The sequence below is a fragment of the Salarias fasciatus genome, chromosome 18 (assembly GCF_902148845.1).
Source record: "Salarias fasciatus chromosome 18, fSalaFa1.1, whole genome shotgun sequence".
Classification (NCBI taxonomy): domain Eukaryota; kingdom Metazoa; phylum Chordata; class Actinopteri; order Blenniiformes; family Blenniidae; genus Salarias; species Salarias fasciatus.
Window position 1 is genome coordinate 9,782,868 of NC_043762.1, and position 27,902 is coordinate 9,810,769.

At 46.5% G+C, this 27,902-nt stretch overlaps 1 protein-coding gene across 3 annotated transcripts in view; it reads left to right on the top strand.

Annotated features, from left to right (window-relative positions):
* Positions 1–948: 948 nt before the first annotated feature.
* Positions 949–27,902, top strand: part of svilb (supervillin b) — a 32,867-nt gene continuing 5,913 nt past the window's right edge. Inside the window, exons 1-31 of one of the 3 annotated variants that reach the window (XM_030114527.1) lie at positions 949–1,024; positions 2,962–3,025; positions 3,876–3,967; positions 4,050–4,107; positions 4,763–4,911; positions 5,442–6,252; positions 8,985–10,289; positions 11,364–11,534; positions 11,682–11,719; positions 11,841–11,902; positions 12,038–12,174; positions 12,337–12,420; positions 13,692–13,965; positions 14,983–15,048; positions 15,902–16,565; positions 18,509–19,016; positions 20,229–20,361; positions 21,153–21,209; positions 22,106–22,183; positions 22,624–22,768; positions 22,913–23,008; positions 23,308–23,388; positions 23,478–23,655; positions 23,752–23,924; positions 24,159–24,314; positions 25,236–25,372; positions 25,759–25,906; positions 25,998–26,143; positions 26,800–26,975; positions 27,198–27,345; positions 27,582–27,861. In XM_030114527.1, coding sequence (XP_029970387.1) covers positions 964–1,024; positions 2,962–3,025; positions 3,876–3,967; positions 4,050–4,107; positions 4,763–4,911; positions 5,442–6,252; positions 8,985–10,289; positions 11,364–11,534; positions 11,682–11,719; positions 11,841–11,902; positions 12,038–12,174; positions 12,337–12,420; positions 13,692–13,965; positions 14,983–15,048; positions 15,902–16,565; positions 18,509–19,016; positions 20,229–20,361; positions 21,153–21,209; positions 22,106–22,183; positions 22,624–22,768; positions 22,913–23,008; positions 23,308–23,388; positions 23,478–23,655; positions 23,752–23,924; positions 24,159–24,314; positions 25,236–25,372; positions 25,759–25,906; positions 25,998–26,143; positions 26,800–26,975; positions 27,198–27,345; positions 27,582–27,861 — 6,676 coding nt within the window. In that variant the 5' untranslated portion in view covers positions 949–963. The remainder of the gene's footprint in view (positions 1,025–2,961; positions 3,026–3,875; positions 3,968–4,049; positions 4,108–4,762; positions 4,912–5,441; positions 6,253–8,984; positions 10,290–11,363; positions 11,535–11,681; positions 11,720–11,840; positions 11,903–12,037; positions 12,175–12,336; positions 12,421–13,691; positions 13,966–14,982; positions 15,049–15,901; positions 16,566–18,508; positions 19,017–20,228; positions 20,362–21,152; positions 21,210–22,105; positions 22,184–22,623; positions 22,769–22,912; positions 23,009–23,307; positions 23,389–23,477; positions 23,656–23,751; positions 23,925–24,158; positions 24,315–25,235; positions 25,373–25,758; positions 25,907–25,997; positions 26,144–26,799; positions 26,976–27,197; positions 27,346–27,581; positions 27,862–27,902) is intronic. The other 2 variants (XM_030114528.1, XM_030114529.1) reach the window with 2 other exon arrangements.

Consider the following 27,902-nt stretch of genomic DNA (forward strand, 5'->3'; position numbering starts at 1 on the left):
GGCCTCCTGCCTTCTGCCCTCGCCTCACCTTCACTCCCTGAAACTCACAAGAGGCTTGTGTTGTTCCTCTAATAAGATTGTGTCTGTGCCTGTTCCCCCGAGCCAAATCGTAGGCGTGCTGACTTTTGTGAGACTTGTGTGTGTGTGTGCAGGTATGTGTGTGTACTCCATAGATGGGGATGATATGTATAATAAAGGCAGGTCAAGCAGAACACCAAGTAAACATTTAATTTTAAAATTCATTATTTGCTAGACTGGTAATATTCTCAATAAAACCTCTACAGACACTGCATTAAATCCCATCATCTGTTAAACTTTAATATATCATATAAATATCAATAATCTCCTATTATTGGCAGCAATTTCTAGAAGTTCGATAGCACCAAGTCATCTTGGCTGAGTGTGTGTGTGTGCCTGATGCGTGCGTGTGCTAAGCCACCGTCTGACTTCCAGTAGTCCTGGACCCCGTACCACCCCCTGCAGTCCTGCTGGCTCCCTCCTCCAATCCTGTTCCAGAGTTTTTATCATCAAGGCTAATTTCTGCCTGTAATCTGATTAGGGCTCTGAGCTGCTTTAGCACCCTGCTGTGCTCTCTCTCTCTCTCTGTCTCTCTCTCTATCTCTCTCTCTCTCGTGCACATAAACACTGACATGCACGCTGACACACACTCATGCACACACACACACACACACACACACAGACACAGACACACACACACACTGCCAGTCAGCGTAGGCAGCCTATTGCTTTGTAGCCAGGGGAAGTCGCTCTGCTGTGTGTATGTGCATGTGCGTGTGCGTGTGTGTGTCAGTGCGTTAGCGTCGGCACTTCCATCCCTGCCTGTCTGCCTGCCGGTAGCGGCCCCGGTCTCCCGCTGTCCATCACCATCACCATCAGCAGCAGAGCGGCCGGAGGCGAGTGCGGCGGCGGCGGCCTCTTTCCTCCTGCTCCTTCTCCTTAAACATGTTTCGAAACCCATGGATTTCTAGTTACCATGTGAACCATGAGCAGCCCTACGGCCCAGGTAAGGCCAGTAGAAGAAGAAGAAGGACTGGCTGGTGTTGAGTGTGCGTAGCTGTAGAGATCAGTCTGGGAGAGTTTATCACTTCCTAAATGGGTGAAACGATCCAGTGTGGCGGCTGTTTGGGTTTTCATTTATTGATTCAGTATCATTTTAATGGTGGTTGTTGTTGTAACCTGATACTTTTAGAGATGCTTTGACATTTTAATCTGGTATAGAAGCAATTGGTGGATTTCTATGGCCACATTGGTACTGTGAATGTGGTGGTGTGCATTATCTAAATGTCAGATTTCTCCAAGCATCAGAAGGTTCTAGATGCGCCACACGGATTGTGAGGAAAGCGAAAGACAGGTTTACTCCCCGAGTCTATTTTGTACCTCTGAATATTTATAGAAAATCCCTCTCCTCGCCGCGCTCACTTTGGGACCGTCAGCAGCCTAAGCTGCTCTCTGGCACTGCCAGCCTCGATTGAGCCGCACGCTGCGTGTTTTGTTGACAACCTGCCGCCGTTTCCAAGGAAAGCCGGGCTGACACTGGTACGAGGGACTTTCCACCGGAGGAAGTCTCAGTCGGCCAGAGACGCAAACACACCTCCTCCAGAGTCACGCCGGCTGCGAATGTGACAAATGCTGATAGATTACAGACGGTTGTGGAAAAGTTTTTTTTTTTGTCAAGTCATAGAGGGAAGAAGTCCAGACTTCTAAACCTCGGCGATTTGTACCTCGCATCCTGTCAAACATCAAACCACATCCTCGTGTCTCATCAAGGTCACTTCCCAGCAAACATCAGGGCCGTGAACTTGATACCTGTTTGGACTTTGCCCCCCATCACTTCACTGTCCAAAGCAATACTTTCAGCCCTTCAGAGAGTTGCTCTGCATGGCTGCTCAGTCGTGGCGGCCAAAATAAGTCGGAGATGTTCTGGAGGCGTCTGCGGCCGTAAGACGATCTGTCTCCTATACTGGGAGAACTTTACAACGGGCTGCTGTTGCTGTGACATGAGCGTGAGGGGATCAGCTATCTGCTGGGAACTGGACGACAGCCCCCTGAATGGCTGCTTTTTAAAGGGCAGTCATTGTGGGGTTGCTCTCAGAATGGAACAGACTATTAAAATATGATAACAGTGTAACATCTGTGAAGGCAAAAGTGAGAAAAATTCACTTTTCAACAGTAAATCTTTTTGATGGTATATGCAGGCTGCTATATAATGCAAGACAACGAATAAATCTGAGCTATGCAGTCAATATAGAGAGTTTCCCTAGGACTGTGAATTGTAATGAGTGTTTTTCTGCTTCTGCAGCACATAATCAACTTTTTTTTACTTTTGTCATCTCAAACTGTGTATTTTAAAAAACTCCCACACCTCCACCCGCCTCTTCTTACTGTCAGATTTCAACAGTTTTTTAATCTGCAAGCGGTGCAGAACCAGACAACACAATCAATACGTGAGATCCTCAAGAGGAAAAACTCCAGAATTTTTCAAAATGCTCTAATCAGGATATCTGTTGTTGTCACGGTTCAGATTAGACCGATGGAAACTTGAGAGTTGTGATTCAGAAACGGTCTTCTGAAACTGTCCAGAATTCCTCAATGGGATTTGATATTCAAGATTGCAATAATGATTTATTTTTTTAGTGCACTGAAACATTTCCCTGTATATTGCACCTGAAAGTTTCATTGAAATTTAAAGGTTATTTTGGCTCTGGTTTACCTCTCCAGTCTACTAGGATTAAATTGAGCTTCATGAAGCGCCTGAGCTAAAATGTATTTGACACCCCTGCTCTACATGAAATATCTACAGGAATACAACACTGACTTTGATGTCAAATATATTAAAATAAAGGATTTCAAATAAAAAAAAAAAGCACGTTTTGACATGAATAATGTGCTTGTACACTCAAAGTTGATTAATTTCTGACTGAACTTTGTTTCTCTCTGCAGGATTTGAATCTAAAGCTCCCAACAAACTTTGCAGTTCAACCTCTTTGCCAACAGACGCCTTAAGGTAAGTGCCCCCAAAAAAAAAAAAGAAAGGAAAAAATGCTCTTTTTTTCATAGATTATATAGATTAAATGGGAAAGATAAAAAAGAATTATGCTGCCATGATTTTCTATCTCATCAGGAACAAAGTAGAGCTGCAGAAAATGACACCGGACATTTCTGCTCCCTTTAATGCCTCCTTGTGTTTTTGCCTCGTCATCAATATACACTCATAAGAAAAACATATAGCGACTGGAGTGCTTCAGCTTATCATGCTAAGTACGCTCTGAAAGCTGGAGATGCTGGAACAGCTTACGCTAAGACACTTTTTTGTTCACATGGCATTAAAGCCATAATACCTTCTTTAGGACCACTGTGCACCAAGCCCCGTTTTGCATTAGTTTAAGGAGAACTCGCAGGTCATTTTGGCATTAAAGCATTAGAGAAAATTAGCTTTACTTCTACAAAAACTGCTAAGGCAATAAAATAAAGATGAAGGTTGAAAGAGATCAATAATCCAGAGTTAGATTTATCTCTCAGTGAAGGCTGGTTGAGTTTATTCAACTTGCTTGGTGTGACTGGTTGAATTATTTCCTGTCGGGTAAAAATAAACGGGAGACACCTTGACTGTGCGTTTCTAATCGGACAAGAGTCAGGATTCGATGGCCTACTTCTTAAGTTGGATCATGATCGGCCGTCACCTTTACCTCGGCTTTACCTCTTTAAGACCTCTTCAATTAAGGAAGTTCGGTCATGACTAAGAAAGAAATCCTGTTGGCCTTCCGATTCAGGATCAGTTGACAAATTCATACAAGCAATAGGCTGTTACTCTCCTCCACTACATTTGAGGTTTGTGACTCTGTTGTGTTCTTCAGTTTTCAGAGTGACTTCCCCTTGAATGACAAGACCGCATTGGTCAAGAGCGTTTCAGACACCGATGCCAAACTTCTGGTTGTTCTTCCCAAGGGTGGGTGTCACTTCAGAGTCAGACGACACAGGAAAAACGGTGTTATTTTCACTATTTCTGAATTACTCCTCTGTCTTTTTAGTTTCAGAGTTGAAGAAATACTTCGAGGGAACTGTCACAAAGGATTTGGGGATGAACAGGTAAGAAATACTCAATAAATGCAGATTCAAAAACCGTATCTTACGCTGCATTTATCAAGTTTCATTTACAATTCAGGATGGTGCACATTTCATTACATTTTCAGCTGTTTTTGTATCTGATTTTAGTGGGTTCATCCTTCTTTTCCAGCATTTTCCAGACAATTTTGGACATTTTAGAATAGAATAGAAATATTTTATTAATCCCAGAGGAGAATTATTTTAAATATTGCTCCACACAATTGAATATCAAATAAGAGGATAAAAGGATAAGTAATATCATTTATCTACATGTACAAGGCTTAACAGTGACTAATATAAGCACAGAAATGATTGAATTAATCAAAAAACAGCAAACACTATTTACAAGGAGGAGCTAGAGAGTGTTGTGGCCACAAGAAGGAAGGACATTTTAGCCATTTGAACAATTTTTTCAGTGTTTTTCTCCCATTTAAAGTTTGTTTTTCTCCTTTTAGAAAGTTCACCCATTTTAGCAGCCCCCCGCTCCATTTTAGTAATTGTACCAGTTTATTTATTTAAACTGTTTATTTAGAAAACTTCAAGGAGCCACTACAGAAGGGCCAAAGAGCCACATGTGGCTCCACAGCCGATTGACCCCTGACCCCTGACCCCTGACCCCGCCTGTTGTTTGTGACAGGAAGGAGAGGATAGCCCGGCGCCTGGAGGGGATAGAGAGCGATGTCCCGCCTGCACTCGTGCACGGCGGTCTGGTGGCCAACAGGATGCTGGAGGAGGATCCGCCGCGGTACACCCGCGCCTCAGACCCCTGTGAGCCTTGTGTGATGGGTAAGCATGGCACGGTGCACTGTGAGGAGTTGTCACGCTGCCTACACACAACCGAAACGTCAGCCAAAGAAATGCAAATTGCGGTCAACGCAATCACCAAAGACTCAATCAAACTGCGACATTCTGAAGCTCTGTTAATTTAAAACATTTCCACAATCATTTCACAGCAATGACCAACTTGCATGACGAGAGCACGCCTTTGTCTATCTGGGGAAACTGGCCTGTTGCATGTTGTTGCATTCTGCAGGAAGAACCCCAGAGTTACATGAGTTTGTTTTAAGAACTTAATGGATAAAGCCATGCAGCACAGTAGTGCAGTGGTCAGCGCTCAATGAGAGGACTCAAGTCTGCATGTTCTCCCTGTGACTGCCTTGTTTTGCCTTTAAATGTCGGTGTGTGTGTGAAAATCTGAACTGAACCTCGACGTGAACAGTTTTTATTGGGTTGTGACATAAAGGAAAGATTATTCTTGGTTGTCAAGCACAGACGTGATCAAAAAATAAAGTATTTCTTTCCTCCTTGTCTCCCAGTGAGGCGTTACAGTCGGGAGGAGCTGGAAGCGCCGCAGAAGCAGGTGTCGTCTCCAGACAGGGCCGCTCAGGTCAAAGGTGGCGTTGGCGGTGGTCGTCCCGACCCGGTGTTGGTGTACGTGGACCCGGTAACTTTGGCCACGCCCACCACGCCGACGTCCAGCCAGACGGACACGGCCAGCATGACCTCCAAGGCCGAACGCATCGCCCGCTACAAAGCCGAGCGCCGGCGCCAGCTGTCGGAGCGGTACGGCATCCACCTGGACCAGGAGGCGGAGCTCGATTACACGCCGCGCTATCGTTCCAGGCGTCACACGGACACCTACGAGCGACAGCCCAACGCCAGGCGAGAAGAAGAGAAGCAAGAGCCAAGAGTGCCGTACCGCTCCGGGGTGGGCAGAGTTTACATGAGGACTCACCCAGACCCCACACCCGGTAACACACAGAGCCCCGCCCACACGAACCAAGCCGCTCCGCCCACTCAGGAGAGACACGGCAGGTTTTCAGAGCGGGAAAGGGTGATGAACATGGAGAACTACCGGCGCGGCGCGGCTCAGGAGCGTCCAGCTGCTCCCCGAAGCAGGACCCAGGAGGTGCATCCGCCTCAGCCCCAGATGCAACACCATCCCCACCCCCAGGACGCCGCCCACCCCGAGCCAAGCCCCGCCTCCACCAGGGACTACAGTATCGCCGCGGTGCCCAGCTCTCCTCGCACCGCCCGCCGAGCATCCCTGCCCTCCAACCGCTACGGCATCTCACCTGGGGACTTATTCATCGAGCAGCAGGCCCAGAGCATCCTCAACAGACAGGGGTGAGTCCATCACGCAGTCCTAAAGAGACATGTCAGATTCTGATATAAAGTCCTCGTATATGCCAAAAAAACAACTTACATACTATCTCAGTATAAGCTTGTTTGTCCCGTCATGAAACTGTATGACGAAGTAGCAGCAGGCAGCGTTGTGCATGTGAATTCTTCCAGTAGTCTTCGCGTGTGCACCGGCAGACACTTCCCACAGCGTCTGACGTTGTGTCTGATGTATTTTTGGACTGAGTTCAGTCTCAGGCAAACGTTTGCTTTTCTCATGTTTATTTTTACTCTGATTCGTGAGCTGCTAATCACTTCAGTCATAAGCCTGTAAATGGAAAACATACTTATATGGATGGGTGGATGGATGAATGGATGGATGGATGGATGGATGGATGGATAAGCAGTAGGTTGACAGGGTGGATTGGATCGCTAGATGTGATTTCCTGACTTGTCCCTGGAAGTAAATCCAATTTACATCCTGGTTAATCAACTAAGAACTTGGCGCTCAAGCTCCGCTGAAGGAATTTAAATCGTGATATCTAACGAAAGTGAAGGCGGACTTAATGACACTGAAGGAAGAGAAAACAGGACGCTAATGACATCTATATGAGTTGTATGGATGGATGTACTCCTCAAACATTTCCAGCACTGTAGCTCCCGTCTCTACATCTGTAATTAACCATGAGGGTTTGATACTTTCACCACATGGTCCCGTAGCCTGGCCGCCTTGTCAAAGAGCGACTGGTCTCTGAACACAGACTCAGAGAGCGACAGTCAGACAGACGTCAGCCGCCCCTCCAGGTACCGTCCGCTGGGGATCAGTGTGAACCTGTCACCAAACATTTACCGTCCACCAGGTAACACAGGCAGTGCTCGGCTACTGGTTTCACTTAGATCCAGGCTTTCTTTGATAAGGGATTTGGAAAAATGATGCTTGAGATTTGAATTTTTTTCAAAACATTTTGGCGCATGCAGAGAAAACCTTGTTGAAGATTTTGATTGTGAAACCAGTATTTCCTGATAACGTGTTCCTGGTGGACAGCAGGCTAACTCTCCCCAGTGAAGCAAACATGTAATATTTATTAGATTTCATTCATTTGTAATCCTCTTTTTAATCCCTTTACTGCATAACAGTTTTACTGATGTATTGGTCTTGGTCAAATGGTTAAAAGATGACCTCTCATTCCTAACGTAGTCTCACAAGTTAACATTTTTCCATCCCATACCAGACACTGACAAGCTGTTTTCCATCTTGATCAAACTGACTCTTGATCTTGATCCATTTCATGCCACAAAAAAATTGCAAGTTGAATAACATACACACCCATCGAGGCTGTTTTACAGGGAAGAGTTTATGTTGATAGGTTAATATACTGCGTGATTTGTTACATGTGAAAACATTTCATTTGTTTATGATTGTGTTTTTAGCTCATTGTAAGACTCACTGACTTTATCCATGGTCTTACAAAATGAGAAACCTTGTCTATAAACATGATCATAAAAGTTATTATTTTCTCAGTAATCTCAGTGGAATTCATTCGATCTGTCTCCTTGTTAAAGTGTAGGTGTTTGCGCCCTGGGCGACACGAGCGGCACGGTGTTGGTATTAGTGAACCGGAGCTGATCGTGTGACGGCATTAGTCAGCTCCAGGCAGTAACAGATCCACAGACTCATGGCTCTGGCCTGTTCACCCCTGTCAAGTGATATCCAAGGCTTGTACTGTGACTTCGGAGCGTCAGTGCAATTAGACTCTCATTTCCCCCATGAGACTCTGGAGAGACCAAATCTCTGGTTCAGTCGGTAAAGATTGAAGTAAAGGGTTTGTAGCTGTATTTGTGGATTTAAATGACCTACATAGAGTATGTGGCGTAGCAGGGTGAAGTGCTGAACTTAAACAACACAATTAGAGAGTGACATGTACTGAGATTTCATGAAGACATTAACTTTCGTTTGGTTCTCTTTAATCCAATATCAAAAAAGTTGTATCTTGACTATGTGTACATTTGCAGAAGGTTATAGGGTGCTGGTGGGCGAGGAGACAAACGGCCATACTTTGGATCCGTGCAGAACAGTGTGTTCATCTGAAAGTTTCTTTTGTCTTTTTCTGAGAAACTCTGCATCTCTAAGATGCTATTTTTATACTTGGTTGTGTTGTGAACCGCTGAAACGTAATCTAACGGCTATATATAACTGCTTCTCGTCGCCTCTGTCCCAGGTTTGTGGGATGTGTTGCTGCCATAAATAGGATTTTATTTTGTCATAAAAGTCTCAAATCTTCACAACATTTTTGACATGTTGTGTGTCTGCATCATGAACACAGTCTTGGTTTTGGGGGGCATTAGCAGTTCATCACTTCATCTGAAATGATAACGTGGAGCTGGACATCTCTTAGGTAATGCAGCAGTCTACCGTTACTTGACATTGGTTTGGTCCATGACAGTGTTATGTTTTGAACTTTGTTCTTGAAGTTCCTTCAGGCATAGTGAGATTTTCAGAAGTTGAACCCTCCTGATCATTGTCATTATCCTGATCATTATGTAGATGTGTGTCCAGTAACGCCTCTCAAATCTCTCATTTAACAATTGAACTGCTGTTGGTTTGCTCATTATTCACCTGTGTTTGTGTAACTTTAGTTAATGTTCTTTTGAGAGACACGTCGTTTCAGTTTTAACTTTGGTGAGTCTGGAAGCTTCTCATTGAACTTGTGTGTTACTTGTGCATTCCTCTCCTGAAGAATCCGAGTACGGGAGCGATTGTCCAGGGACGAAGCTGCTCAGAGGCTTCCTGACTGGAGCCCAGACAGACACCAGACACACAGACACCGCGCTCCGGGCGCTCAGCCCTCAGAGCCCGCCCAGCACAGGACTGTTCTGCAGCCTCAACCCAGTCCAGACCACCGTCCAGCCCACGGCCACACGGCCCACCCTTCCTCCACCTCGGAGAACAAACACTCCGGTCCTGCCGCGGACTCCCAGCCCTATTTGGCCATGACGGCACCCGTGGCTAATGCTCAATCTTCTGGACCTCCTGAGATGCAGCCACGAAGGAGGGTGAGTGCCGACCAGATCTACGCTGCTCACAGGGATGCAAGGCTGGAGGCCAGGCAGGCCCTGAAAGAAGAGGCCCACACAGAAGGCCTGCTGAAGAGCAGGAAGGCGGTGTTACCTTCAGAGATCCGCAGAAGGGAAAAGAGTGTCGACGACCCTCATAGAGGCCGGCATGAGGACATGGACTGGCAGAGCGGCAGCCCAGAACAGAGGAGGATGAGTCGCAGTGAGGAGGACTGGGATCGGGAGAGACCGAGGGAGAGGGGGAGGGAGAGGCACGTTGAAAGAATCCGAGAGCGAAGGGGAGAGCATCCCTCCAGCCATGACGGTCCGGAGGAGAGAGTTTATAGATCTATGCAGCCTGCGCACACCTCTGCAGGACAGCAGCATCGCCAGCATCCATCCACAGATCCTGTATATCAAATTCAGCCTCAAGAGGTGCAAACGCTACAACAGACTCAAGAGCCAAGAAGACGACAGCACGCTGCTAAAATTCAACAACAAGACCCTCACAGGCCACAGCAGCAGGTCCAGGACAACCAGAGGCAACACCAGTCTCAAAGACTGCAGGAGTACGAGCTGCAAAGGCCCGAGCATGTCAGTCACCAGCAAGACCCCCCGAGCAAACAGGAGGTCCACATGGACATGGAGTTCGAGTCCCAGAGGCAGCAGCACGCTCCGTCAGGCACCCAGAGGGTCGACTCCGCCGTCTACCTCCAGAGGGGCTCGGCTTTACCTCAGGCCAATCAACGAGGCGCGGAGATGAGCGGAGGGCCCAAACCCAAGATACGAACCCGCTCCATGTCGGACATCGGAGTGAGCCAGCATTCCGCCATGTACCGCATGGAGAGAGCAGCGGCCGGCAGGGAGGCGCCCAGAGCCGCCCCCCCGCCGGGGGTGGCTAACGGGGAGATGGGCGCGCTGGACACCAGGGTGTCGGTGGCACAGCTGCGACACTCTTATCTGGAGAACGCCAACCGGAAGCCTGAGTTGTAGGTCCAACGGCATGGGGCTCTGTGTTGCATTGCTGAATAACGATCTAACAAAAAAGAAAGAAATCAAAGCAGATGTTGCTGCAGTGTGTGATTGTGTGGCATGGAATCAAAGTGTATTGGTTTTTTTTTTGTTTGTTTGTTTTTTGTTTTGCTAATGTTTGCAATTTTAACTTTTTACTGACCTCAGTCATCCTCCTTGACGTAGACCTGCTGCTGCATGTTAACATAAAGCAATGGCTCAGCTTGTGTAACGTACAGGGTGCGATTTTGAGGCGGTGGAGGGAGTTACCCTCAGCACAGCTGAACAACAAACTGCCTTTTAAAAAATATAAAGAAAGCAGAACTGGCAGTTCTGATGCACTGATGGAAAAAGCTAAGCAGACAACAGCAGCACGTACTTATTCAGACGTCCCCCGGAGTTTCACATGAATAGATTTTTACTCCTGTTTACACAAGTTTTGTAATGTGAATACTGTGAATTTACTTTGGAAACGGTTCTTTTTGCAAACAGCTTGCAGAGTGCAACATTTAGAAAACACCCTCCTCCACCTCTCAGTGGAACCGGGGAAACATATGGACGCTGCAGTCATAGTAAATAGTTACAGATACTGGGTGTAGATAAAGAAAGAAATAATGGCTTTTAGCTATTACATTTTACTGTTCGTTGCATGCAGACATGCATGGTTTTATTACAAAATGCAGCGCCAACTAGTGGCCTGACATGCAAACTACAACATTTGTGGCCTTCACGTCTGTGGTGCTCATTACTGTGAAGCTTTGCAGAAGTGATTTCCAGTCAATCGTTCATATGTAAACAAGGCCGCTGCTGAGATCTGTACTGAAGTCTCATAGTCAGGAAATACAGATCATGTATTCTTAGACAAATTGAGAAATGTTTCCCCTCTGGTTTCTTCAGAAATCGCACCTTTGTAACATTTCGATGTGTGAGACTCTGCAGTTCCTGTTAAAGTCAACACAGCCAACCGTTGTTAATATTATTCTACCTTTTCTTTTTTTGTTGTTGTCGTTGTCTTCGTCAATCTTTCCAAAAAAAAAAAAACATCTCAAAAGTGAGACCACTAAAGTAGACCTCTCAGCTATGGAGGTAGACCCGGCTAGCGGCAGTGACCGAGACAGGGCTGCTCGGAGGCCTCGACGCTACATCACCCCAGGAGACAGCCGCATGTCGGAAAGGTTTAGGACCCAGCCCATCACCTCTGCAGAGCGATTGGAGTCCGATAGGTACAGGAGGGGCTCTCTGAAGCAATCTGCTGGAGCTGTTGGGAGTGATTTCTTTTGAAATGCATGGCAGTGTGGGCCAAAGGTGCTTCATTCATGTAAAAAATGATGCAGACGCTTGATGTTTCTTTTTTTTCTCTCTCTCTGCAGGTCTCGTCTCAGTCCATCGCAACTTCAAGACCCTGAAGGTGCGCACTGACAACAGCAAATTAAAAATCACAGTGTGAATGATGCTCCTTCAGTATTTGAATCTAACATAACCTTCTCTTCTCTAACATAACCTAATCTTCTCTTCTCTTTGCTCATCAGATGAAGAAAAACTGGATGAGAGAGCAAAGATGAGTGTGGCTGCGAAGAGGTCTCTCTTCAGGGTACGTCCTACTCTCAGTGGATTTCACACAGATGATCAATTTTACAGAGAGTCCACAATCTGAAACTTCCAGGAAGAAGCAGTGTCACTGAAAAAACATTGATATTGTTGATTAAAAATCAGTGTTTTCTTCCAGGAGCTGGAACGGACGTCTGAAGGAGGCGTTCCCAAACCGCGATCAAGAAACGCTGCTGTGGACAGACGCCTGAGACGAGTTCAGGACCGCTCGCACACGCAGCCCGTCACCAACAGGGAGGTGGTCACTGCCTCCAGGTACAACCTCACTTCCCTCGTCCATCCATTGTTTTCTTCCTTGCCACATTATAGCATGCCTCTTGTTTACCTCCCTCCACTTTATCCTTCATTCACTGCATGCTGTCATTTCTTTTCCTCCCACACATCCTCTATTCCCACTTTCCTTTCTCCACTTTGAAGTGATCCAGACGCACCGTCACACCCTGCGGGAGTTCATGTAAATCACATCCACAGCCCGCCGGCGGCCAGCGTGACCAGCCTCAGGTGTGCTGGGCGGCTCTCTTACTGTGCATGTGCATTTATAGCAATTTACGACTCAGATGTGAGAAAGTCGACGGACGGATAGACATAATTTCAATCTTTTTAAAATAGTGTAGGATAAAGTTGATGTCACCTGCAGTACAGCTACTTCACCAGCAGATGGGATAAAAAACACAGAGCTGTCACCTCTCCCTCTCACGCACATGTCTGAATTGTTCATTTTCTGTATTTTCAATATTATTTATTTGGAAATAAATGACATATTTTGACAAGTGCTAGTTAGATGTTTTCACTTTGAAAGGGGAAGCTGTCGTAACTGTAACGCTGAGACCAGATTTACACGATGACGTTTTAAATTAAAATGCATCATTTTTGCATTTCAGAAACTATTCGCGTTTTAGTTTTCTGGCTTAAATCATGACATTTTTTAAATTAATCTGTAATAAAACGTGCCACTGTAAAGGATAGCACTGAAAATATGATAATATAATTTTGTAGACTTCATTTCTGCCTCCCTTTGCCTCCCAATGCAGCAAATGCCAAGAACAGCTCTTATCTCTCTCTGTAAATCACATTTGTCGAGTTTGTAGTGGACAAACCTCCGTCTCCCTCTCCTGGTGGGAGCGCCGATGTGCCCGTCCAGCTCGCCTTACCTTGTTATTTCTGCCCTGCGTGTGCTGCCTCTGAGCAGCGTGCACCTTATAGGGAGAGGGGAGCCGCTGTCTGCACAATAACTCATTCAGGACTTTCCAAGTCCGGTTTCCATGCATTCCGTCCTGCTGCGGGTCTCACATGCGCCCTCGCGACTGTCCGTAAAGAAACGGGCTGCATATCTGAAGGGAAAGGTCAGAGGCTGAGCCAGTTAAAGCCCTCCCTGCATATCTGGGTTCACGTGTCGCGCGGTTTGTTTACCAGCCCAGGTTTAACTCGGCACACTGCTGAGAGATTGCTGTAACCCCTGCAAACTACCAAGTGCATTATATGATTATCTGGCATATGTGTGCTGATCTACTTATGTCTCTGTTGCTGCGCCTGTAATCTTCCACAGTTGTCACAGTTATTAACCTATCAGGTATTTGCATGCTTGCTTTTCTTTGCCGTGTCAGAAATGGCATTATGTTAGGTTATTCTGCCGATTCTGATTTGCAGAAACAAATAAGCTTTATCATAAACATTTATACCTTCAAAATGGATAAGTCTGAAGCATTTCTCTTATTTTAAAGCTAAATCAACCCTCACTGAGTCACCCTGATATCCTCTTCCCGCCACTCCAGTATTCAGGCCCCGTCTCAGCCGGGCTCAGCGGGCCCGGATCAGGAGAAGGTCGATCCGGACCACCAGAAACCAGCTGGGGCCGGGGGCGACGGCCAGGAGGCTTTCCTGGACGAGCCGGACCTGTCCACGCTCAGCCTGTCAGAGAAGATGGCCCTGTTCAACCGCCTCGCCCAGCCGGGGAAGCCAGGCGAGGGCGGCCGGGGCGACACCCGCCAGCGCAGGGCCAACGCCCGCTTCCAAACACAGCCCATCACACAGGGCGAAGTGGAACAGGTGAACGCCTCTTCTTAGTATTCAACTTAGAGTTTGATTTATGGATATTTTATGCAGGCTTTTATTTTATACACCCATTATTTGGTTTAGTGTCCATGCTCTTTAAAATGGATGTAGTGCTGAGCCCACAAGCTCAAATTTAAATGTGATGGATGTGTTGCTGGAGGAAGTTGTAAAAATGCAGCATTACAGCAAATAAATCTCAATTTGGCCAAAAAAAATAAGGAAATAAGGAGAGTGCTCAATCACAAAGTGAAAGCTGTGGGAATAACAACAGTGAGTGTCTTTAGCAGCACTGGAACGAATGCTTTAAAGCTGCAAATTGAAGTAATGCCACTTTTGTGCATTGAGTGATTAGAAGTTTATTCATTGTTAGTCCCTCTACCAATTTCCATATTGCATTAAACATAAGGCCCGTGGGCCCAAACTGTTCCCACAACAGACTTCAATTTGTCCCAGCAAGCCACAAAGAAAACTGTGAAACTCTGCACCTTTAAACAACAGTACAGTACAGTAAAGGCATGAATTTCTACACACCGTTGACGCTGACAGAAATTCCTCATAATCTCAAGGGCTTACTTTGAAACAGCATCATCGAATACTGAACATCAGCTACATTGTGTCGGTGTGTCTTTTACTGTGTCTTAAATAGCCCTTCAGCTACAGACACTTCGCTTCCAGGTCACTTGCAACATTGCAGCGAGTGCTTTTCTAGCGTACCAGTTTCCCTCGGTGCTTTGTGGGTGGCTGACACAGATCTCTGTGAAGCAGGAAGAATCAGAGGTCAGAGAGTTTATCTCCAGTTTGGCTTTAAGTACAGCTGCCCCTAGATAAGTTCATAGATGAACATCTTCTGTCATAAAAAGCATTTGTGGATGTGTCACACGAGTCCCTAAAGAAGCAGTGAGTCAGGTTCTGGTTTCACTGAGACGTCTGTGGAGTCGGATGTTTCATGCTGTTTTAATGTCCATCATGCTCTCAGCCGTGTGTCGTAGTCAATAACCGGTGTCCACACAGGATGCCGAGCTGCCCGTAACGCCAGCGGTGTGTAACGGTGACTTAGAGGCCGATCAGGGAGAACATGTAAGACACATCCTGCATTAGGATGCATCAAGCCATCCAATACGCGGTGTTTGTGATTTGGATTTTTTTTTTATTGCAGAGCTTGTCAAATGGCCTAAAAAATTGTTGTTGTGCCTCTGTGTTAGAGGAATACTGTGTAATGCACATGCAACGAGAGTTTTAGGGTGTCTTGCGTGTTCCATGTGGCTCAATATTATCGGCAGCTGCTTCTCTGACATGCTTGTTTGCTGCATTACAAGCATGGATGGAATATTTGGATGCAAGAAAAGTTTATTCAGGCTTCTTCCTGACCTGAATACACACACGCAGACAAAAAAACATGTATCTGGGGAATGAGAATATTAATGTCCCTGACCTCGATACTGACAGTGAGGGTCAAGAAAAGATCTGGAATTGCAAATAAAATGTATTTACTGTGGTCTGATGTGGATTTTAAGCATCATAAAAATTAACATTACTGCATTCTTTTCCTGGCTTTAATGCACAATAACAGGCCATTTCATCATTTACCTTCCTGATTGGATCCAGTTCAGTGAAACATGCAATAAGTGAGATTTTGTAGATTGTTTTGAAATTGTTGATTAACTTCATAAAAAGTAACATGTGTTAGAGTTGGTTTATTTTGTAGTTAATGAAGGTAAGAAGGTTGAATGTTTTTTATTCATTCCAGTCAAACATCATCCTCAGATATTATTACCATTCGCTAATTGCACTGAACGTATGTGTCGTGTTGATATTTGCTTTGCTTCCTCACAACAAATTGCTTACCCATCCATTCATCCATCATCCATCATCCATCCATCCATCCATAAAGAGACAGAACTTTCTGACATTGTGTCTCTGATTTTTGCAGCTGAAAAATGGAGGCGAGATCAAACTGGAGCCTCTCTCAGCCTCCCTGGTTCGGTCTGTGGCAGCCGTCACCTCCCAGGCTTCTGTCACCTCAGTGACCGCTCCAGGTAGCGGCGGCGACGACGGGCTCCATCCAGGGAGGTCGACCGCCCTCCCCTACATCCCTGCCTCGCAACAGCCTCCCGGCACCACAGGCATCCTCCAGGAGAGGGCGCTGAGGTATTTCTCCATGACCCAGAGCGGGGACCCGGGCCACCCTGAGCCCGAGTCCAGCTCCTCCCCTCCCCTCCCCGAGAGCAGAGACAGAGTTGGGGCCCCTCCTGCTCCCTGGCAGCAGGGTGAGGCGGCGGCGGCGGCGGCGGCGGAGGAGGAGGACGTGAGGGGGAGGCGGCGGGGAGGAGCCAGAGACGACGGCCAAGGCGGCAGCATTAGGGGTAAGCCGCACTCCCCCGACAGGGACAGAGAGGAGGAGCGGCAGCAGCATCCCCAGCCTCAGCACCCCGCCCAGCCCGCTGCGTGGAGGGGCGAGCCGGAGCCCGGCCGGAGAGCCGCAGACTCAGACTTCCAGGAGGAGGGAGCCAGAGGAAGAGGAGAGCACCTGAGGGAGGCTGCAGCGGCTCAGGAGGAGCAGAGGAGCGGCGGCCGGAGCCAGGCGGGCATCTCAGGTACGAGACAGGAGAGGAGTGAAGGGAGGAGTAAGACGAGAGGCAAGAACGGTGTCAGGTTTATGGAAATTGGGTAGACTGAAAGAGGAAGAGGAGGAAGGAAGTGACAAAAGGGAAAGCACTGTCTGGAGAAGGAGCCACTCTCATTATCCTCATTGTCTTATGCAGCATGCTCCCACGCATGATTGCTTTGCCGGCTGCACACACACTTGTCCCAGCTGGGGGTGTTTGATTTGGCTGACAGAGAGAGAGAGAGAGAGAGAGAGAGAGAGAGAGAGAGAGAGAGAGAGAGAGAGAGAGAGGCGTCTGAGGCTGCATCTAATTAGCATATTTTACCATGAATTTACCTCATGGCTCTCTTTGTCTGGAAACAGGAAGCCCCTTCCTAACATGCTGTTTGTCAGCTCACAGACACCCATGCTTTTTTTTTTCTTTTAATGGATCTGTGTGTGTGTGTGTGTGTGTGTGTGTGTGCGCACATACACACACTGCCACCGCCTATAAAGGGGCTGTGGTCCTTGTGCACCATATTACGCCCGTGGGTTGGCCGCTTGTGCACATCCTACAGTAAAATGGGCTTGACCTGTTTTTGTGTGTTAACCCAGAGTGTGTGTCCAGGGGTGGTCTTTTCCCATGCATGCACACACACACACACAGATGAAAGCTCTCATTGATAGAGTGCAGAACAATTGTCCGGCACTTAAATGAAGCAGGTAGAGGACAAGAGGGACACAATGGGGGCCTTGTCTGCAGGCTGTGGTTTTATTTAGTTCTGCATGAGTAAATCTTCACTTTATTTCAGTCCATTATTTCCACAAGGTTGGACGGACTCTCCCTTGTAATAATTCTTTCGTAACTTACCCCTAAAATTCAAACAGTCCCTATAAAAAGACTAAAAAGAAGCCGTCATCCTCTTGATAACCAGTGTTTCCCTCTTATAGACACACTGAGTCGACCATGTCTTCATTACATGTGTGTAGATTGATCTGCAGGCTTTTTCTTTGACTCAATCTATTGCTTGTGTCCACGTGCGTCCATTAGTTTGAGGCACTTCTGCTTACACAAGAGGATTTATAGTAATCTCACGTGGGTGTGTGCACTTGACTGCCTCCAGGTTTCTAAGTTTACAGTCATGATCTGAGGATGTTTGTGAGATTTAAAAAAAAGTCTTTGTGAAATGAAATGCTGCAAAATGTGGATTTTATTTTATTGGATTCTGAGTTTTTTGTAATTTCTTCTGCCATCTGTAACTGTAATAGTTGGAGTGTACCCATGCATTTAGGTAAAAACATCAAAATATAAGTTGTTTTAGCTTTTAGGTTGACATTACTTTAAACCTTTATCAGGGAAGGGATCATGTTTGGCATCTATATTATTTCTGTTAACCTAACAATGATTAAAGACTGACCACGTGTATGAAAAACTGTTGTGTGACATTTAAATGGGGTTTTGTGAATTTTCACAGAGCACTTTATCCCTTCAAAATGATCATACACTGACCTAAGCACACACAGATGTGTTTTGATCCTTTGACTTTGAAAATCATATTTCTCTCACAGTCACTTGATGCTTTTTTGAAAATATGATTTAATAGAACAATGATGGGGTTGATATCAGGTCACACGTTATATTGTATGACAGTCGTGCTGAATAATATGTGTCCGTATGTTTTGATAGCGTCCTACTGAAGTCGATAGTGTTAATATTTACCTTTTTTGACTGTAAAAGGTTTCAGGTAAACACTGTGCTGATAAATAATCTTAAAAACTCCATTCAGGAGGTGAACTTATCAGCACTGCAGAGGCTATTTTTACACTTAAATACATCTATAAAAAACCTTCAATTGAACTTTGTGTGTATGGCAGAGTCAGCAGTAATATTTCATTGTCTTGTTGCAGTGGACCTTTGGCCATTACTGATTGAGGCGTTGTTTTTCTTCCCAGATTTGCCGGATCACCCTGCATCACTGAAGCCACTCATCGCTAAAGTATCATCCCGGACTGTGTCCCACGTTCCCAGTGGCCAGCCGCCTGCCGTCCAGCCTCCGCAGACTCTCCCCAAACCCTTCACACAGCAGCCTCCACCAACCCAGCCCAAGCCGTCTTCGTACCCCCAGCCCCCGCCGACGTTCCCCAAACCCTTCACCCACTCCGCACAAGCCCAGCCCAAGCCTCAGGGATTCATCCAGTCTCTCCCCAAGCCTTACCCGCAGACGGCCCCCCAGCCCCAGCCCCAGTCCCAGTCCCAGCCCAAGGCGCCGGTGCCTCCGCAGCCTCCCCCAAAACCTCAGAGCTTCCCCCAGGCGCTGGTGAAGTCCCAGTCGCTGCCCCTGGACCACACCGAGGACTTCAGCAGGCACAGCGTCCACTCTGGAGATCTGCTGTCCCCGACCGACTCCGGGGACCAACTGTCTGACAGCATGTCCTCCAAACAGATGTCCATCAAAGAGAGGTGTGTGATCCTTCAACCGTTCAGAGGAAACACGGAGACTTAACCTGCGCTGCCGTTGTTCGTCACATTCATGAAGATCCTGTTTGAAACGATCTCATTTACACTCAAACACAGATTTTCAGTTTGTGTTACATCTCATTTAAATACTCCTGCTACGGGTTTGATCACTGCAGACCACGGGTGTCAAACATGAGGCCCGTGAGCCAAAACCGGCCCACAAGAGACTCCAGTCCGGCCGAACCACCATGCAAGCTGTAAAAATTTCAAATCACACATTTATTTTTGAAACATCGTAGAATGAAGTCCACAAAAAAAAGTCGCGGTGAGCCACGTGAAAGAATGTCTTTCATTAACAGCAGCAGACTGAGGTGGTTTTCATTTCCTCTTTATTTCTGGTAAAAACAGACAACAATAACCAACGAGAGTCTTTTCATAAAAAGGATTTTCAGTAAATTACAGTATTCAATTAGAATAAAATTCTCTCTAAATTGATGCAATCCACAGTCCTCACAGCGTCCAAACAGGATTCTGACTTAAAACTACTTTAAATATTACATGAAAAGGGAAACTTCGTCAGTGAAATCTCATTTTATGATAGAGAAGCTCTTCAGTTCCTGCCCGTCCTTCACTTCGACGTGCACGTGACGGAGATCCATTTTTAACACGGCGGCGTTAACAAACAGACCTGTGGGGACTCCTGATGTCCGCTGAGGATTAGCGGATTGCGATTGACGCCCTAATTTCTGCCCCGTCCACATTCAAGAAACGGAGATGCTGACATACTTTACTTTACCCCTCAGCGCTCGGCGTTACCAGCGCTTTGGAGACCAATTTCGACTGTCACGTTCAGAGACCGCAGAGCTGGAAACTCTGACCCACTTTTTCACCCTTCACAGATTTTCTTCCTCTGACCTTTGTGAAAACAATGGAAATGCCTAAAATGTCAAAAATCTGACCTTGCAGCAGCTCAACAGCTGTCTGACCTATTTATTTGTATGTATATTTTTATGAAAAAAGAAAAGTAGTTTGGGGTGATTTGATAGAAAGTCTAGTCATTAGAAAAATACATATGCAGTATCGGTTATTCAATATTTGTACATTTTTTTTTAGGATCCAATTGTATATTATGTCAAGACTCAGACCTCAGAACAGGTTTTTTTTTTTTTTTTTCAACTGTAATCGATATTTTCATGTTTTTCCTCCCCATGTCAGAGTGGCACTGCTGAAGAAGAGCGGTGAGGAGGACTGGAGGAACAGGATCAACAAAAAGCAAGAGGTGGTGAAGGTGGCCTCCACCCAGCAGCCGGCTCAGCTATGGGAGACGGAGCAGACCTGCCAGAAGAAGGTCCATTTTTCATTTTCTTTCAACCTGCCAGTCGTGCCCACATTGCTAGTTTGTGTTGTACTTAAGCACTCGTGAAGCTGCGGATATGTGAAACCTCTGCAGAGCGGCTGATGAGTCACGATCATTCTGAATAGAGGAAAAAAAAAACAATAGACACATTTTGAGCTTTCAGGCTGCTTGAGTTTTAAAGGTCGGCTCATGTTTTGTCACAAATGCTCCACTCCTGTATATCCAAGCCGTAATGGGAAGTAACACATTTTAGCCCCTCTCCTTGGCGGTTACCATGCCAGCTCCTTTTCCCCGACCCCCTTTTCAGCTAAGAGCTCCTTTCATTTCGGTCCCTTTTGTCCATCTGTTGTTTGAGCCCATCGGTCCAGATCAGTGCGGCATCCAGCCCTCCTTCACTGTAAATACAAAATTATCCCTGCTGCTTGTATGAAGCATGTTCTCCTTCGCCATCGCCCATCATCCTTTAAATTTCATCACAGTCGTGGCTGATCATGTATTTTTTGAGTTTACGTGCGTCTTGAAGCTACTGAGGGGAATTCATATGCAGAGAGAATTCTCCAATTTCAGTATTTTGGACACTTTGAAAAGACTTGTTTCCAGCTGGCATTAGTATTCTGTGGGGGCAAAGCTGCCGGTTTAGGCCTGGATGGTAATCCTCCAGGCAGTCGTCGTCCCCCCCCCCCCCCCCCCCCCACCTCCCCTCCCAACTGGACCCATTAGGAACAATGGCCGTCGCCCCCTCTCCCTCTGACCAAGCACTTCCCCTGTGTTTAACCCCTCAGGAGGAAGGGGTGGTCGCTCAGGACTGCTCCGCCGTGTGTGTGTCAGAGCAGCTGTGGGTAAGACACGTTTGCTGTGAACCAATCGGCTCCGAGTGGGACAGCTGCCGTCCAATCACTGCTTTTTTGTATGGGTTCTTCTGAATGCGTTTGGTTGTGTGCTGTGACGCTTCGCACTGGGATTGGGGTTGGAGAGACAGTTATTCCGAGGTGAATTTGGGCTGAATGTGGCGCCTGAACTAAACCAAGTGTAAAAACTTAGGTCATGTTCACACGCAAACTGATACTCTTTTAAATGATATGTAAAAAATTGGCATGTACGTCTTGCATGAATCTTTTAAAAGTGATTTAGACTTGAGAGTTACAGAGTTGAGAACAGTTATTTCGTCATTAGACAAGTAGTGATATTTAGTAGCTTCTGCATCTTTGTATGTTTCCTCCTCAACTAACAAAGGTGCATTGAATGACTTATCGGGAAAAGACATTTATATTTTTGATATACTTGCATAAACATACTTAGCAAAGCATGTCCTTTACCCAGTTAGTGCATGAAGCCTGAACTTTTACACTGTACACATATACTTTTAACTCAAATAGTATAGTCGACTTTTTGAGTTATAGAAAACCCAGTGCAATGTCGGACAGAATAATAAATAAGCAATCCTTTTGGGTTCAAAGTCCATAGAAATGGTGAAATATGTGAGATTATAGTCACTTTCAAGCCACTTTGCAAAAGCTGTGATTGTATAATCGTGCATGAAATAGTGTTTCTATAAACCGACTTTAAGGTTTTGCAGAAATACCTTCAACAACACTGAAGTTCCACCCTCAGTTTCTGGTCTTGAGTTTCCCTACTTGGATCTATCCTGTGCTTCCCTTCATCCGCATGTCCTTTGCTTTTCTTTCCATTTCCTCCTTTTCCTCTTCACTTCCTCCATTTGTCCATCTCCGCTCAGGAACCTGTCTTCTCCTCCACCTACTCTCCTCCCATCCCTCTCGGCCAAAAGTGTCAGTACATTGAGCATCCTGGCCAGGTAAGGACGGCCAACCCGGCACGCTCCAATGGGCAGCATGCGCCGGCGTCTCGGCTTTCTTTCTGCCCGCGTGACGGGCTGATGTCAACCTGAATACAGGCGTTTCTTCCACTGTGGAGTAAAGTGTGCACTTAACACGCTTGGATGCATCTTATCTTTTATATCTGCTTGGTTTGATGCTGTTACTACATGAATAATTGCTCCTGTGGGAACGTCGCAGTGACATGGAGTTATAGCGATGCTGTATGAGACTCGGGGAGCTCCCTGCTAGATTCGGTCCTCTGGATTCTGATTTGATTAAAAGGAGTCGGATATATATGAAGGAGTTTGAAGTTGACAGTTGGCCTCATTGTGCAGAGTTCACTGCTTTGCATGCGAGACTTGGCCTTCTAACCATCATATCTTTTTACATGATTTGTTCTTTTTCTTTTTAAATGAAGACGGGGGAGGAGATCGAGGCCCAGATGACCATTGAGGAGAGAAAACAGATGATTTCAACCCGGGAAGATGCGTGGAAGACAAAAGGCAAAGGAGCCGCCAATGACTCCACCCAGTACACCGTGGCTGCACGGATGGTCAAGAAAGGTCTGCAAGAGCTTTATCACATGTATCAATAAGCTTCCAGCCAGAAATATTACTAGATTTCTTGTCATTTCACAAGATCTCAGGATACTCCGTGCATGCAGCGTTGGATAATTTGTCCCGTCTCGTGTGAACTTCTGTCCACAGGCCTGGCAGCCCCCTCCTCGGTTATCAGTCCCATCCTGTCGCCAGTTTCCACCAAACTCAAGAGCAGCACGCCGGCTGTCAACAAACCACAAGAGGGTGAGACGGAGTTACGAGTCCCGAGTCGTCACTGTGGCCACAGCTGCAGGAACGGCTGTGGAAGTTTTTTCTCTCCACTTTAATCATTTTTCAGTGTGCCTTTAGTATGTACTTTAGTATTAGCTATAACCAAATCACAGCCTGTGCTCCTGTTTCCTGGACCAAAGAGAGGCATCTCCTTCACTTAGAACACACTGAAACTTAACAAATTGTACCTTTGGCCAAATAATGCATGTGTGGCAATTAAAAAGGGCGTCTGAACTGTTTTTGGAATTGATTTTTTTTTTTCTCTTCTGCAGAAATTGAGGCCAAGCCTGAAATGGAATCAGATAAGAAGCTGGATAAGTTGGAGACTTTCTTGGGCCGTCTGAACAGCAAAGGTGTGTCCGCCTACCCTGCCTCACCTCTGCTTATCTTTGGTGGTAAATCATCCCTCATCCTCTCACTGTGTTTCGCATCTCGTTTCCAGTGGCAGGCTTGCAGGAGACCACCATCACCGTGACTGAGAAAGCTGTGAAAGAAGTGATGAAGCTGGACGACGAGATCTTCTCCAAGTTCTACCGGCGCGTGGCTGAATTCCCACGCATGCCCAGCAGGATCGAGATCAACGAGGACTTTGACACCATCTTCGGTTCTCAAGGCCCTAAGTAAGAAAGCACAAACTGCTCCCAGTCATGACAATATGAAAACTAGCAGCCTCTTTGATGTTATTTCTCTAATTTGTGGCCATTTTTCCTGTCCAGGCTGGCCTCCGCCATGGTGCAGCACAAGCGGTCGGTTCGTCCGTCCAGGAACGTGCAGTCGTCCAGAAACCCTCTGAAGATGCTGGCGGCCCGAGAGGACATCCGCCATGAGTACACGGAGCAGAGGCTCAACGTGGCACAGCTAGAGAGCAAGAGGATGAAGGCTGAGAAGAGTAAGAGGACGGAAACCCCACATTGGATCTGTGGAAACATTATCTTCCCTTAAAGTTAAATCCGCCTCAGTTTCTTTGTTTGTTTTCTAAAAACCTACAAATTAGCACGCTGTCCCATATGACCCAGTTTTATCGCGGTGGGGACGGTGTTGCTTTAAAGTTTAATGGAGCGTTTGTGTTAGTTTTATGTCCCCTGCAGTTCTCGGCCTTAAAGGTGTTTGTTCTTCCTTCCAGCGAACAAAACCTCGGAGTACTCCGAGGCCGCTCTGGCAGGTCTGGCGAGCAAAGAGAATTTCAGCAGCGTGAGCCTGCGCAGCGTCAACATGTCGGAGCAGATGTCCAACAACAGCGCCGTGCCCTATAAGAACCTCATGCTGATGCAAATCAAAGGTGAAAACCTCCTTTCTTTACCTCTGGGGTGAGACAGACACCAGTCGCAGCCGCTCCGAACAAACAACGTTTCCCTTTTTCTGGCTTTATCAAACCAAACATGCACCGTTAGAAGAGCAGGTCTATATTTGGGGGCTTTTTCTTGACAAGGAGCAGTTGCCAAGCAACCAGTTGGAGATTGGAAAAAAATGTCTGCTCCCAGCTCAGAGCGAGTTTGACCCGTGAATGTCCAGAGAACAGAAAATGGCTGTTTTTACACTTCAAGCTCAGTGTTGCATAAACAAACCAGATATCATGTTTTAAACCGTGTTGTTCAGGCAGTACTGCTGCTCTCATTCAGAGTCTGAAGATTTCCTTCAGCTGTTCATACTAAGATCATTAATTTAACTGTTCACAGCATTTTTCTTCCTTGTAATTGTTTTTAAGAATAAATCCAAAAAGAATACCAAAAACAAATAGAGCAGAAATTCACATTTGCTTTCCAGACATTTGATTTTTTTCTACTTTTAACATTTCTTTTAATTGTCAAAACCGTTCCTATAAAGATTTATTTCCATAAATTTCATTTCACCAATGTGGTGCCAGAAAGTAATTTATGCCAAAAACAAGAAAAAAGAATCATATAAACTAATTGTGTATGGAATTAGCACATTTTCTGACTTCCACCAGCTTTCTCAGTGGGAAGAATCCTACTTGATCATGTTTAGATGGTTTTCCCTGCTTTGCTTTGTTTTTGTCCTTGACATTTCCTCATGTTCCCTTAACGTCCTTGTATTCTGTGTTTGGTGTAATTTAACTTTTTGGTTTCTACTCCTGTTTCACAGTCCCCGCCTGTGTTTAGTCCACTGTCTTTCTGTCCTGCATACGTGGCGTTTTGATGTTTTGCGTTTTCGTTGATGGAAGCGACTTGAATCTGTGCAGGCCGCCGCCACGTTCAGACCAGGCTGGTGGAGCCCAGAGCGTCTTCTCTGAACAGCGGCGACTGCTTCCTGTTGGTCACTCCGGACCACTGCTTCGTTTGGATCGGGGAGTTCTCCAACGTGATCGAGAAGGCCAAAGTGAGCGATGCTTGATTTGGGTGAAAGCTGCTGTTTCACTGCTGGCATTTGAATAAACATGATTCATTGATGATTTCCTCTCTCCGCACACCGCCTGGCCCATCCCCATCTGTTCTCCTTATCAGACACATGCCTTCGGCCTCTTCTGTTTTCCCCAAAGGACATCTGTCTAGACATTTCCTGATAAAGCATTTGCTTTATTACTCCTCCTCCTCCTCCTTTTTTCTCTGTTTTGTCATTTGATTTTGTTTTATGCAGAAAACAAAGCTCAGTCACATCTGTTCAACTTGTTCTTGAATTCATTAAAAAGCCGCAATTTCTTTGTTGTTTGCACAAAAGACGAGAAACTGCGCTGTTGACGGTGTTGTTGTGATTTTTGCCTCCAGGCGGTAGATTTGGCGACGTACATCCAGACGAAGAAGGACATGGGCTGCAGGGCGAGCCAGGTGCAGACCATCGAGGAAGGAGGAAACACGCAGGCTGAAGACGCCCAGCAGTTCTGGACCATCCTGGGCGGACAGATGGCTTACCAACGTAAGACACCAGCTAGAAAAAAAACACTGTGTGGAGCGGAATCAGTCGCAGACGTGTGTTCACCGCCTGTCCGTGTCTCGGTACTCCGCAGCGGCGGGTCCACCGGAGGAGGACGAGCAGTTTGAGAACGCCATCGTGGAAACCAACTGTATCTTCAGACTGCTGGATGACAAGCTGGTGCCTGATGATGACGAGTGGGGGAAGGTCCCCCGCAGCTCACTGCTCGCATCTAAGGAGGTGAGCGGGACTTTGACACCAATACATCTCTGTACTTTCATCCTATCATGAATCCCGTGCATCACGGTCCATGATTACACGTGGCACCTTTTATTTTACCCGACTCTGCTCAGTTCTCCTTTCGCCTGCATTTGAATTTTATGATCATTTTAGACTCTTTTCATAACAGGATGAGGTGCACCAACTTCTTTTCTAATTGCATTCAGAGTTCTCACAAACCAATAGAAAACTGGAGCAACTAAAAAAAACACATTCAGCTGTTAGATTCGAATGGAACAAGAGGGCAGCTTTTCTGTTAGGACTTAGGAGATCTTGTGATAGCTGGCTGTAATTCAAACCACCAAGATCAGTGCAAAAAATACTTTAGACTTTCTCTGTGCTTCAAGCAGGTTTTAATTTGTCGCTTAGCAACAGCAGGTGTCATGAAACACCTCCTACGTCCATCTGTGCTCCGCTGCTAAAACGCTAAAAAAACCAAACTGGGTTCAGGACACCGGAGATGAGACGTGCAAACTCCATGCAGCTCCTGAATTTCAGTGGTTCAGTTGATGCCAAACTCGCTGTTTTCCATGAGATGGACGTGAGGGTTTACATAATGCAGCAGTACAGGGGAAGGTGTGAGACTCCTTGCAGATGGAGTGTTTTGTCGCCTGCAGGTGCTGGTGTTTGACTTTGGCAGCGAGGTCTACGTGTGGCACGGTAAGGAGGTGACCCTGGCCCAGAGGAAAGTGGCCTTTCAGCTCGCCAAACACCTGTGGAACGGGACCTTCGACTACACCTGCTGCGACATCAACCCACTGGACCCGGGGGGCTGCAACACACTCATTCCCAGGTAAAACAGACACGTCTAGCTTTATATTCACGTGTACGGTCTTTGTCATGCAGTAAATTGATTCTCCACTATCTATGATCCGTTTCCTCAACCATCCCACAAGAGGATGAAACTGACTCAACAGATAAACAAACCTTTCTGAAAGACTATAATGTCCTTTATAGACATCCTCACTGTTTAGGCGTAACCTTGACGTCTGGTGTTTCCTGTTCTCCCCTCCAGGAAGGGCCTGGGCCGTCCAGACTGGGCCGTGTTTGGCAGGCTGACAGAACACAACGAGACCATCCTGTTCAAGGAGAAATTTGTGGATTGGACTGAAGCAAAGTCACCGACACCGAAAGAAGTCATGGAGCCTGTGCGTGAGCAGAAGGTACGGGTGGATCCACAACTGGCCTCTGGTACCTGCTCATCTGTTTTATTTGCTGTCTCAGTTAATGTTCCCACCAACAGCTCTGGGACCAAAACAACAATTATAGAGCAGAAGTCTTAAAATCAGGGGTGTCAAACATAAGACTCGTGGGCCAAAACTGGTCTACAAGAGGCTTTAAATTCATCTGCCAAACCACCTAGCAAATGGTGAAGTCTCTCTGTGACCGAATCTCCCAGGAGGCTCCGGGTCGAGAGTGCCGCCCGTACGATGCCACCCTGATGCTCCCCGTCCTCCACTCGTCCATCTCCACCATCCTGGACGGCGTGAACGTGGGCCGCGGCCACGGCCCGGTGGAGACAGAAGACCACATGAGGCTGCAGGAGATCACCACGGCGTCCGTGGACGTCTGGCACATCCTGGAGTTTGACTACAGCCGCCTGCCGCGCCAGAGCATCGGCCAGTTCCACGAGGGCGACGCCTACGTGGTGAAGTGGAAGTACATGGTCAGCACTTCAGGTTGGTCCTCATGGATGACGCTCGACGAAGCTCGAAAAGTA